This window comes from Elgaria multicarinata, chromosome 9, assembly GCF_023053635.1.
Source record: "Elgaria multicarinata webbii isolate HBS135686 ecotype San Diego chromosome 9, rElgMul1.1.pri, whole genome shotgun sequence".
NCBI classification, from domain to species: Eukaryota; Metazoa; Chordata; class Lepidosauria; order Squamata; family Anguidae; genus Elgaria; species Elgaria multicarinata.
This window is the reverse complement of record NC_086179.1, coordinates 98,144,601-98,157,975: the sequence shown is the minus strand read 5'-3', so window position 1 is coordinate 98,157,975 and position 13,375 is coordinate 98,144,601. Positions and strand designations below refer to the sequence as shown.

The 13,375-nt window shown below is 43.4% G+C and overlaps 1 protein-coding gene across 2 annotated transcripts in view; it reads right to left on the bottom strand.

Moving 5' to 3' along the window:
* VWF (von Willebrand factor) overlaps positions 1-11,190 on the bottom strand; it is a 250,378-nt gene extending 239,188 nt beyond the window's left edge. Inside the window, exons 1-5 of one of the 2 annotated variants that reach the window (XM_063134384.1) lie at positions 11,100-11,190; positions 4,802-4,856; positions 3,589-3,738; positions 1,611-1,713; positions 1,302-1,510 (exon numbers count right to left, since the gene is read on the bottom strand). In XM_063134384.1, the coding sequence (XP_062990454.1) occupies positions 1,302-1,510; positions 1,611-1,713; positions 3,589-3,738; positions 4,802-4,856 (517 nt within the window). In that variant the 5' untranslated portion in view covers positions 11,100-11,190. The remainder of the gene's footprint in view (positions 1-1,301; positions 1,511-1,610; positions 1,714-3,588; positions 3,739-4,801; positions 4,857-11,099) is intronic. The other variant, XM_063134386.1, reaches the window with a different exon arrangement.
* Between the last annotated feature and the right edge of the window lie 2,185 nt (positions 11,191-13,375).

Below are 13,375 nucleotides of genomic sequence, written 5' to 3'. Positions count from 1 at the left end.
CTGGGACTCATTTATTAATTTGAAAAGTGAGTTCAACATATAACACTAGCTCTGATTTTATATTGGATGTCAACATGGTGTAACACCCTGGCTGATGCTGGCTTGGTTGCCAACTGTATAATATCTGGTCATCCGTTAACAAAGCCATGAAATTCATTAAACAAAAAAGGTTTACAAAAACAACATTAAGTTTTCAACCAAACACCAAAAAGCAGGGAAATTGAGAGTTAAGGCTCACAAGCCTTAATGCCACATCCTCCCTAAGGAGGCAGAAATTGCAAGTGAAATTCCCCACAATCCCTCCACAATACATCATCTCATCAAAGTGACAGAGGAGCTGAAAAAGTTTAGTTTGTCTTGTCTTGAACTCCTTTCACATGACATTAGAGTGAGTTAATTGATAGGTGATATATATGGGATTTTTTTATACTGGCAAATTGTTTAATTTTATTGGTTTTATTGTGTCCTGTTCTGGGATAACTTTGTGATGAAGGGCTGAATATATTTAATAATAATAATAATAATAATAATAATAATAATAATAATAATAATTTTATTACTTTCTTGCCTCTCCCTCTGGATCGAGGCGGGGAACATCAAATATAAAAATACTATAAAATATATAAAATTGATTAAAAACATATAAAACAAATACATTATTCAAATAACAGCCAGACATTTTAAAATTCGGCTGGGTAGGCCTGTCGGAAGAGATCAGTCTTTACAGTTTTTTTAAATTCAGAAAGACTGTTAAGTTGTCGAATCTCTTCTGGCAGGCCATTCCACAGTCTGGGAGCAGCAGAAGAGAAGGCCCTCTGGGTAATACTTGTCAGCCTAGTTTTGGCCAACTGAAGTAAATTGTTCTCAGAGGACCTGAGCATGTGGGGCGGATTGTATGGGGGAAGGCGATCCAGCAGGTAACCTGGACCCAAACCATGTAGGGCTTTAAAGGTAATAACTAACACTTTATACTTTGCCCGGAAACTAATAGGCAGCCAGTGAAGTGATTTTAAAGCTGGTGTAATATGGTCACCCCTAGATGTACCGGTGACCAACCTGGCTGCCATATTTTGAACTAGCTGACTAGGCACAAAGGTAGCCCTATGTAGAGCGCATTGCAGAAGTTGAGCCTCAAAGTTACCAGCACGTGCACTGCCATCTTTATGTCTTCCAACTCTAGGAAGGGGCACAGCTGGAGTATCAGCATAAATAAATAAGCTGCTCCAAGTAAATGCTGATGGAATGCAACGACAAAATATGTTTTTCTCTCCAGGTTTCTCCTGAGCAATGTTAATTCTTACCTTCCTGTGTCATGAAATCATCTTCAGCAAAGCTATTGAAATTGCCACAGAGCCCACAGGTCTTATTATAGTGCTTGTCTGCAAGGATTAAATAAATGTTCCCACTGATGTCAGCCTTTGCCACAAAGCCATGCTCTTCGCTGGATAACTTATAATAACTTGCCTCGATTTCTATAAATACTCCATTGGAGGCATAAGGTATTGAAATCCTGTTATGAGAGAAATAATGGTTATTTAGTGCTAGATGAGGAAAAGAATACATTCATTTTAATGCTAAGACGATATTACTGATACTATCAACATTTTTACCTTTTTTCACCCTGTGTCACGGTGCCATCTAAAAACAAATGAAGATCAAAATATTCCCCGAGGTATAGAGAAAGGCTGTTTCTTTTTCCATTCTGGTAGTCAACTGAAAAGAAACAAGAGATTAAAGGGTTTCTCCTAAAAATGAATTGCTTGCTGTTCTTTTAAAGAATTTTAGGCAAAGCTTGAGGCCACCCTCCTAAGCACCATCTTAGTATGTCAACACACTTGATTTGAACTTGCAATCAGCATACAGGTTATATTTACAGGGCTTCTGAAGAAATTTTGAATGACTGTTAAGGGGACTGTTTATCTCTAATGGGAGTGCTGACTGTGTCTTCTGGGCACTTCCTGTGTGGTTCTGCTGGAAGGGGAGGCAGAACCCGTGCCTTTGCATGAGCATCAGGCAGCCATAATAACCTGATGGCATCATGACCGGTTCTGAAAACAAAGGCAAGGATACAAAAGAAAGCCTGCTGATTTTGCCTGTTGCATAAAGGCTTGTTTCAGCAGCAAGTTGTCCCCCAAAAAGCAGGGCCATCACCCAGCTTGACTTGAACCTGCTCCATGTGTACCATTAGACTTTTAGCCCTTTACCCTAAATCTGCATCTTGATCAGAACCATGAAAACAGCCACCATTGAAATGAATGGGATGTTTTATACTTCTATGGCTCATATCATGTTTTGGATGATGAGTTGGACTCGATGGCTTTATAGGCCCCTTCCAACTCTAGTATTCTATGATTCTATGATAAAATATTATCCACATGTCAGGAGGCATGCAGAGAGGTTCCTGAGATCAGTCTTTTGGCACGGGTTTTCAATAGGTTTCATCTTATTTCATTGTAAATCAGGATTTAAATAATGACTTGTACAGTAATTAACCATTAGTCTTTAAACAAAGTGAAATGTGGTTTCATAATTGTGTTACGCAATGGAAATGTTTTTTGGAGGAAAGGGCATTATGCCACTAAACTACAGTAAAAGAAGTCATATTATTGTCATATTATTTTGAAACACTTAAAAGAAATGTTGCACCATTTAGACACCTTTTCCTGCCTTCATCTATCCCACCTTACTACTTCATAGTGCTGCCTGAAGCAGGTTATTTCACTATGCTGCATCATAGGGCTGGCCTTGCTCATACATCTCACCTGTGACAAACCTGGAAAAGATGGAAATCACCTATTGTCTGTGCATTAAGACTTTAAAAAAAAATTCCAGAGAACTGAGCTGATACAGACACTAAGAGCTCCATCACACCAGCATTATAGTCCAAAGTTGGGCTGCGTTGTGTAATTCCAGCAGAATTCATTGTGGACTACCAGGTAACTCTGCCTAAAAGAACATCCTCAAAATATCCCCCTTTGACTGGAACGTGCCCGCTTGTGGATTGGGGGGGTGGGCAGGAGAGGAAAATGAGGGGCATATTGCAGAATGTAACACAAATCAGGAAGGGGGCGCAGGAGGGGGAAAGTAGGGAAAGGTTGACAGTCGTGCACTGCAATCCTATACATGACTAGGAAGTAAACACATTGAGTTCAATAGGTCTTACTCGCAGGGAAGTGTGTATAGGACCATAGCCTGAAAGTCAAAATAGATGTAGTAAAAACGGAAACAAAGAGTGGGACCATCTGGAGAGAGAGAGAGAGAGAGAAAAACAGTTATAACAGCGACGAGGCAGGGCGCGAAACAGGAGAAGTGTCAAAGCACACAGGTGTAAGTCCTCAGGCTTTAACATGATATGGAAACGAAGGGGGCATTGTAATAGAGTGAATTCCTGCATTGAGCAGGGGGTTGGACTCAATGGCCTTGTAGGCTCCTTCCAACTCTGCTATTCTATGATTCTATGAAATGAGGGCAAAGGTGTAGGTGTGATGGAGCTCTAAAATAATCTGATTTCAGGACGTACCTTTACCTGAACAGCAGGCATGATTGTACTAAGAAAATTTTCATGTTAATATTCCAGCTTAAACTTACCCAAGAGTGAGAAGGATCTTTTGTCACAGTCTCCAGCAAGCAGATAACTGCAGTCACCAGCAAAGTCATACAGAGACTCATCAAATGTTTTAATGTGGTCATCTCCAAAAAGGCTACAGCGTGTAGAAGACGGAGCAACTTCTTTTACTGCTGCAAGACAATGATTTGTTCATTTAGGAAGTCCAAAACCACACAATCAAATTTAAAAATCAGGATGGTTCTAGGAGTTTCCAGTTAACTGCTGCAAACTAGGAACATTCATAGGGATAGAGCAGAAACATGAAGAATTTCGGCACATGTGTGTATATGCAGCTAATAGCATTTTTTAAAGGCTCCAACAAACAGTTTGCAAGAAACATACTGGACTGGGCAAGTAGATTAACTCTCTGCCCTAGATTCCAGGTCCATCTGTGGATTGGGATGTGGCAGTAGAAGAAGTAGATACATCATGCCAAAGGTACTTGAAGGGCAAGGAATACGCTTCATAACACACACAGGAAGTTGCCTTATCCTGCATTCAGATCAATGCTAGGGGTTGTTAGGAAAAGGAACAAAAGCCCAAACCCTCCAGGGCACCAGTTCGAGTATGTCCTGCGTACAGAGAACAGCTACAGCTAGGTCTAACACAAGGGGCTGAGATTGTTGGGCACCTGCCAAAGGCCCAGACTCCTGTAGGGGGTCCTGTTGCAAGCCTTCTGCACTGCCTGACAGGCCTCCCCCTCCCCCTCCCCCTCGCTATTGCTGCCTCTTCACCTGCCATCTCCAAGCAGTCCAGCTGTGACAAGAGCAGCATCTGCCACTTGGCTTGGCCTTTCCCTCTGGGTGATTGTGTGGACTGAGCCCAGGGGAAGAGGGCAAGTACTGGCAGGGTGGGATGGGGGAAGGCACTTGGGGAAGGGAGGCCCAGCAAATGCATCTTGCCCAAGCCCTTCCGCCCCAGACTGCATGCCAGCACTGATCTAACAGAACACATTAACCAAACTACAGGGGTGTATGAGTGAGAGTGAGAGAAAGGCAATAAAGCAGCTTAGATTTGTAATGTAAATATATCCTGAGCATCTGATTCAATATGCAGCTCCCTCCCATTTCATGCCAGCATCTAAGACTAATCCAAAGGTGTTTTGTTTCGGGGGGGGGGGGTTTGGAGCAAGAATGCCAGGCCAGGTGATAAAATAAAGCAGAGCAGGAATTATAGACAACATGCCCTTCTTACCTAATGTTGGGACAGGCAGAGCTAACAGTAGTAGCAAGACTCTGTAGCCTCTCATCTAAGAAATAAACAAAGAAGAATTATTAGTAGATTTTTCCTTAACAGGTTAACCTGAAGAGAACAAAGTCAAAATAATCTTGTCAAACCAGGAAAACCACATGTGTATTTTAATTCTGTTGGGCTATGCAATAGTTAAACACAAGCATCAATCTGTCCCATTGTAATTATTTTGTCTTAAAATTGCATAGATATATGCAATACATTGTATACATATTTGCACTGGATAGATTGGGATTTACAAATGTGTCCAGAATTCAGCCTTAGCTGGATCATCTCCATTATTTTTATTTTCATTAGTATTTATTTCTCTCCCCCTTCCCCCTACACACACAGACACACACACACTGTTGTCTCATCTCTGAAATTTAATAAGTTGACATCTTGATTTGTGCTTCATGTTTGGACCCTATAATGTCGGTTATGAATTGGTCTCTGTTGTCCAAGCTCAAAATAATTTTCCAGCTACATCCAGTGTAAGGAATAGCATGTTTTCAATATGTTACAGAAAATGTACATTTACTTATTTCTATGGCTTATAACCAGCCATCTGCACCACTGTGCAGTCACACAAGGCACATATAGCTGCATGGACTTGGGGACAGGATGGCATTGGTTGCCTCATTATGGCAAACACCACACATGAGAGGTTGCATCTGCACATGGATCTGCATGCATACACTGCTGTGCACATGGGCTCTGTACATACAGTGCACCCTTGAAAAATGTAGGGTATAGATGGTACATTCAGAGCCAATGCATGTTGAGGTGTACATGTTTCATTCCCTTTGCAGATGACACTTCCAACATACGAAGTTTGGACATACAGGAAATTACAGGCTGGTTAGCTTGACATCTGTTCCAGGTAAATTGGTTGAAAGCATTATTAAAGACACAATTAGTTAGCATATAGAAGGGCAGGTCCTGCTGAAGAAGAATCAACATGGCTTCCGCAAAGGCAAGTCCTGTCTCACTAATCTACTAGAATTCTTTGAGAGTGTCAACAAACATGTAGACAGGGGTGATCCGGTGGACATTGTTTACTTAGATTTCCAAAAGGCTTTTGATAAAGTCCCCCACCAAAGACTCCTGAATAAACTGGGCGAGTGGGCATCCAAATGGCAGATGCTGTTCAATGTAAGCAAGTGTAAGGTGATGCACGTTGGAGCAAAAAAATCCAACTTCAAGTATAACCTAATGGGATCTGAGCTGGCGCTGACCGAACAAGAAAGAGATCTTGGGATTGTGGTGGAAAAGCTCGATGAAAATGTCCACCCAATGTGCGGCTGCTGTAAAGAAGGCAAACTCCATGTTAGGCATTATAAGAAAAGGAATTGAGAATAAAATGGCCAGTATCATACTGCCCTTATACAAATCCAGGGTGAATACTTAGAATACTGTGTACAGTTCTGGTCACCACACCTAAAAAGGGATATTATAGAGCTGGAAAAGTGCAGAAAAGGGCAACTAAAATAATTAAGGGGCTGGCGCATCTCCCCTATGAAGGAAGGTTACAACAACTGGGAATGTTTAGCTTGGAAAAAAGGAGGGTAAGGGGAGACATGACAGAGGTGTACAAAATTACGCATGGTATGGAGAATGTGGATAGGGAGACATTTTTCTCCCTCTCTCAAAATAGTAGAACCTGGGATCATTCCATGAAGCTGGTTGGTGGGAGATCCAGGACAAATAAAAGGAAGTACTTCTTCACGCAGTGCATAGTTAAGTTATGGAACTCACTACCACAAGATGTAGTAATGGCCACCAATTCGGATGGCTTTAAAGGGGGGTTGGATAAATTCCTGGAGACAAAGGCTATCAATGGCTACTAGTCCTGATGGTTGTGTGCTGCCTCCAGTATTTGAGGCAGTAAGTCCGTGTGGACCAGTTGCTGGGAAACATGGGTGGGGGAGTGCTGTTGCACCATGTCCTGCTTTGTTGGTCCCTGGCTGATGGCTGGTTGGCCACTGTGTGAACAGAGTGCTGGACTAGATGGACCCTTGGTCTGATCCTGCATTAAGGCACTTCTTATGTTCCTATGACAAGCCAAAGGGGCAGGATCCATAGCCATGATCCTGACCCACATACACATGTATAACTGTATGTGCTTTGTGTGATTGTCTGCACGGGGCTTGTTAAACCAGATAATGTGTGCTCCTTCTGAACAATTTGCTACAGCAAAAATGGCAAGAAGAATGCTGCCTAATGGTCAAAGTAAACACTAGATGTTTTCAAATGCAGCAAGCAAGTTAACCATCCTGTTTCCAGATTTCTGGGATGTATACAGATAGTAATTTACTAAGCAGTAAACTACCACTATCCTTATGTAACTAGCTGGTTATTCAGCCAAGTGGTGAGGAGTTGTTTTCCCACTCCAGATTTCTGATCAAGTGCAGAAGTAGGTACGGTTTTCCTCATCTCTTGGTAGAATGATACAAAGTAGTTACATGCATACTATTGCAAGTTAGCCTCCAGCAAATGGTTGCCTGTATCCACCACTAAATGCTCTTGGCTTTACAACCCTCCCATTCTACCACATGCCCATCACACTGGCCCAGAGAATTGTGTTCCATTTTTAAGCATACAAATCGTTAGCAAAGGGCTTTACGTCTTTAAGGGTTAAACAAGAGCAGGCACGGCAGGCGGCAGGCTCATGAGATCCACTTGGCGCTTTTGCGCCTCGAGCCTCAGTTTGTGCTCCTTTGTGTTCTCCATATGCGAAGGGGGCCTTGCGGGGAGGAGGAGCGCTTCCTCGCAGCCCCGGGTGTTCCCCCCTTACTTTGGAGGAGGTGCCACACCTGTGCGCCGGGGCGCCCCGCCTCCTCACATCCCCGTTTTTAAGAACCTTTTTGGAGCTTCTCCCCATGCTGGAGAAGCGCAGAGGTGGGCCAGTGGCCATTTGGCTTGCTGGCCCACCCCCTCCCCACTGTCTGGGCAGATGGCAACCAATCAGGGTTCAGTCGGGCTTCAGACCTGGTTTTGGCATGGAAACAGCCTTGGTCACCCTGTATGATGATCTATGTTGGGAGAAAGACAGGAGAGGGAGTGTGACTCTGTTGGTTCTCCTCGACCTCTCAGCGGCTTTCGATACCATTGACCATGGTATCCTTCTGGGACGACTCGCTGAGCTGGGAGTGGGAGGTACTGCTCTGCAGTGGTTCTGCTCCTGTTTGGTGGGTCGGATACAGAAGATGGTGCTTGAGAAACATTACTCGGCCCCGTGGACTCTCAAGTATGGGGTCCCGCAGGGGTCGGTTTTGTCATGAAGCCACTGGGTGCGGTCATCCGGAGCTTTGGAGTGTGCTGTCATCAGTATCCTGACGACACACAGCTCTATTTCTCCTTTTCATCTTCAGCAGGAGAGGCTGTGGATGTGTTGAACCAGTGCCTGGCTGCGATAATGGACTGGATGAGGGCTAATAAACAGAAACTCAATCCAGACAAGATTGAGATGCTGTTAGTAGATGATTCCGCTGACAGGATAGGGGGTGTTCTACCGGTTCTGGATGGGATTGCACTCACCCTGAAGGAGCAGGTTTGTAGCTTGGGGGTTCTTTTAGATCTATCATTGTCACTTGAGGCTCAGGTGACCTCAGTGGCACGGAGTGCCTTCTACAAACTCCAGCTGGTGGCCCAGCTATGCCCCTATCTAGACAGGTATAACCTGGCTTCAGTTGTCCATGCTCTGGTAACCTCCAAGTTAGATTACTGCAATGCACTCTACGTAGGGCTGCCTTTGAAGACGGTTCAGAAGCTGCAGCTCGTGCAAAATGCAGCGGCCAGATTGATTTTGGGAACCAGAAGGTTCGACCATATAACACCTTCTCTGGTCCACTTGCACTGGCTGCCTGTATGTTTCCGAGCCCAATTCAAGGTGCTGGTTTTGACCTATAAACCCTTATACGGCTTGGGTCCACAATACCTGACGGAACGCCTCTCCCGAAGTGAATATACCCGGTCACTACGTTCAACATCTAAGGTCCTCCTCCGGGTGCCTACTCCGAGAGAGGCTCGGAGTGTGGCAACGAGGGACAGGGCCTTTTCGGTGGTGGCCCCCAAACTATGGAATGATCTCCCTGATGAGGCTTGCCTGGCGCCAATGCTGCTATCTTTCCGGTGCCATGTTAAGACTTTCCTCTTTGCCCAGGTATAAGGCGGCACATTTTAATCACCCACATATTTAGTTTTTTAATGGTTTTAATGCTTTATGTGCGTATGTTCTGTGTTTTAGAATTTTAAATTTTGTATACTCATTTTTATCTTAATTTTAGAATTTCTGTAAACCGCCCAGAGAGCCCTGGCTATGGGGACAGTATATAAGTGTAATAAATAAATACATAAATAACCATCTGCTCAGACACCCCTCCGAAGCAGATGCCCTCGCCTAGCTCTGAGAGAAAAAAAGTCTCTGGAAGTCCCCAACTTTTTTAAACTAGAGCTTTGGGGGAATGCCTCAGGATGGCTCTGTGATGGCAGCTGTGTCAATGACCTCCCACCTCTGCAGATCCACCCCAGGGCAAACCCCTCATCAAGACAAACCCCTGGTTCTTTTAGTAGAACCCGAGAACCACCAGTCAGAGTTTGGTGCAAAAACCATATACTGAGAATTAAAGAACTCTGAGCCGAGGGCTTTCTTTTGAGTATGAGAAGTGAATAGAGCTTACAGTCCTTTAAACACACACACACACACACACACACACACACACACCAATCCTGGGTACCCTCTTCCCCCAGCTTTCTTCATTTTGGAAGTATAATTTATGGTGATGGGGGAGTCATTTGACCGAGTTCGTACAGGATGTTGCAGCTCATCATGGGTTATTTAACCCACAACAAGCCACAGTGCCCACTGGCACCATGTTGCATATGCAACCTCCGCTCAAGGGATATCGTGTTGTGCAAACCCAGAGAGCGTGGGTAGTTAACCTTCACATAACTCATGTGAACCGCCCAGAGAGCTTCGGCTATTGGGCGGTATAAAAATGTAATAAATAAATTATCTATCATTCTGGCGCCAGGTTAAGACTTTCCTCTTTGCCCATGCATATGGTGGCACATTTTAATCACCCACATGTTTAGTTTTTTAACGGTTTTTTAATGCTTTATGTGTGTATGTTCTGTGTTTTAGGATTTAAAATTTTGTATACTTGTTTTAATCTTAATTTTAGAATTTCTGTAAACCGCCCAGAGAGCCCTGGCTATGGGAGCGGTATATAAGTGCAATAAATAAATAAATAAATAAATAAATGCTCACTGGGTTCACTTAACATGACAACCCCCAGGCATGGATTGCATATTTAAAATGGTGGCCATGTGCATCCTGCACACATAGCAGCCTCAGTGTGGGATAAATAACTCAAGGTGGACTGTTGTGTCATTCAAATAGCCCCAATGTTCAAGCCAATTGAACATTAAACAAACCAATTGTGTTGCTGCTAATGCCAAGCAACAAAGAGTCATTCAGATATTGCCCAGTAGATTCCAATTTAACTTCTGCTCACGACTGACCCAGCAGATAAGCCATGAAAAATACTGGAACAAAATGTTATAAATCAATGTTTCTTGATAGTTGGAAAAAATAAAACATAGATATATACTAAATAGACACACCTTCATGGCTTTGGAGGAGGGAAACTAAAATATACATTTGATTTCTGTCCTCAGTTCGATGAAGCAACTTCCCACAAGTCCAGTTATGCAAATATTAATAAAACATCAATTTAGTTGAGTACATGCATGCAAAACTAAACAAGAGAATCACAGGAGTATATTCTGAAGTCAGTGTATCCCCACAACCACCCCGTGGAATATGCCAGACTAAGGAGATGGGGATTTTTCCAAGGCTCTCCAGTGACCTTCATTGCTCAGCCGGAACCTGAGCCTTGAGTCTGCAACATCCCAGCGCTGCCACGCACCCTCTGCTGAGCTGCACCGGCTCTGTCCTACAGGTGCCCTATTGGAATGCACAGGAGGCATTTCTTATATTAGAGACATACAAGCTCTGTTTCATATTTTAATTTGTATTTGCTTGTGGCTTTTGCCCAATTCTTATTCCAAGGATATTTATCTGACTGTCCACTTCAAATAAAATCAGAACAACCCAAAAAATAAATACCTCTTTTTTAAAAAAAATCTACCTATTGTAAACTCCCTCTTCACTTTTATAAAGGGCCCCTTCCATCCTACTGATCAGCAATCTGCTATATTAGTGATACGCATTATGTTAAATGAATAATATAGATACCTTTGCTTTTGTACAAAAAGTTCAATTGCCCATCAGCAACAAGCTTCTCAAATGGTCAGGGATAGTCCTGGAGGTCTTTGAGCGTCTTCTCTTTCAGAAGGCTACATTGGAATGCTCGGGGTTGGCTATTTCTTCCTGTTATGTAAGCCTAGTTCACTAAGGGGGAAGAGAGTAACTGTTGCTTCCGCCCAACTCTTCACACAATGGTGTGATCAGGAAAATCGGTTGCCTTAATGGCTAAGAAGGAACAATTAAGGGAAGTCATATTAAATACTTTTACAGGACAGATAACATTTGAAATGGTTACGTAGATGTATGTGTGCATGCATAAAGATTTAAGAGAAGACAGGGACATACATTTTGCTTATGTACTGCAAGTAAGACTTTAATGCCAATTAAAAAAAGTGGGGGGGGGGGGAATAGAGGATTGCCTAAATATCTGAATCCTATCAATAGTAATGTTGTATGTGCCTCTTTTGTATCTGGTGACTCTAGCGTAGCTCCTGCAGCTTTAAATGTTGTGATGAAGAGGGGATTTCACCAGGTGCCGCATGCATACAAATGACACCTGAAATCCCCTTTTCTCTACAACTGTTGAAGATACAGGAGCCCTGTCCTCCTTTCCATATGGTCAGGTACCATTTTGGCCACTTTGATATGGCTCTTCAGAAAACTGGCCACAGCCAGATCCAAATGCTTGGCTATGAGGCGCTTATTCTTCCGAGCCAGGCATTTGGGCTTGGCCATCTCTCTGAAGAGTCATATCAACCAAAGTGCCCAAAATGCTGGCTGCTTTTGCTGGTCTACAGAGAGCCTGCTTGTTCCCTGGCTCGCTCTAAAGCTGGCCCCACTCTCCTGCTGCAGCAAATGAGGCGGGAGTGCAATGCTGTTGATCTTGCTTGATCTTTCAGGAGTTTTTGATACCACTGACCACAGTATTATTCTGGATTGTCTTTGCGAACTGACAACTGGGAAACTTCATCCACATTTTTTGAATATTCTCATTCAATTTGATAGGGAAAAATGGTTTTCAAAAGAGAGGGGAAATGTGGAGAAATTCTCATGGGTTTGGTTCAGGGTTCTTGTACCTACCTTATTTATGAGATGGTCTGCGACTGTGTGCGAATATCCTGTCTTACATTGTTGAATCATTTCTCTGACAGCCTGTAGCCTCCTTGACTTCCTGCACTTCAATTAAAGCCCAGGGGAAGACTTCTTGAGATAATCGGCTAATTGGGAAGTATAAAGAGAGTTTCAGCTATTGGTCAGTATAAAAATGTAATAAAATAAATAAATAGTAACTCCTATAGCACTTTTTCAGATCAGGAAGCACAGGCAGCCTAGGAGGAGATGTGTAATATAAAGAAAACACACACAGCACCCTTGGACACTTCCCGGTGATTATGTAAGCTGAACACACACACACAGACACACACACACACCAACAGGAATTCAAAATAGTTTATAAAATTCCTTAAGGATGAGGCAGAAAAATGGAAGTCTCTTTGATGGGGAAAGAAAACTTTCAGGAAATTGGAGAACAGATTTTGGCACAACACTAGCTCCACCTCTTCCCTGGAGCTGAACACAACCCTGCCCCCTCATACCTGCATTGTACAGGATACCAAATGGGGGCTAGGCTACCACCACAAATGATGCTGTTCCCACTTCCAGTGGCAGTGCAAAAATCCAACTGTGGGAAACTGTTGGAAGAATTCCTCCTCTCCCTGGAGAAATTTGGTGATGTTGTCCTCCCAATATCTCTGCCCACAAATAGGGGTGGTTTTTTCTGTGAACCGCCCAGAGAGCTCCGGCTATTGGGCGGTATAGAAATGTAATAAATAAATAAATAAATAAATAAATAAATAGGGTGGAGAATTTTGAGAGGCCCTTTACAGTGGTTCTGCTCCTACTTTTGGGATAAGTCCAGAAAGCAGCATGGGTTGACTGTGCCTCAGCACCCTGGCAGCTATGCCGGGGGGTGCCAAACAGTACCATCTTGTCCCCATTACACTATAGCAAGCAACTATATGAAGCTGCTAGGGGCAATCATTAGGAGATCTTGGGCAAGGGGCCATCAGAATGCTGATGCCACGCAGCTCTATTTCTTGGTGACATCAGAACTGGGAGAAGTTGTGCATGTTCTGAACCAGTGCCTGGTCACTGTGATGGGATGGATGAGGGCCAACAAACAGACTGAATCCCAACAAGACAGAGACTCTCTGGGTCGGTGGTTCCAAGGTTCAGGAGTTGTTGTTGTTGTTGTTGTTGTTGTT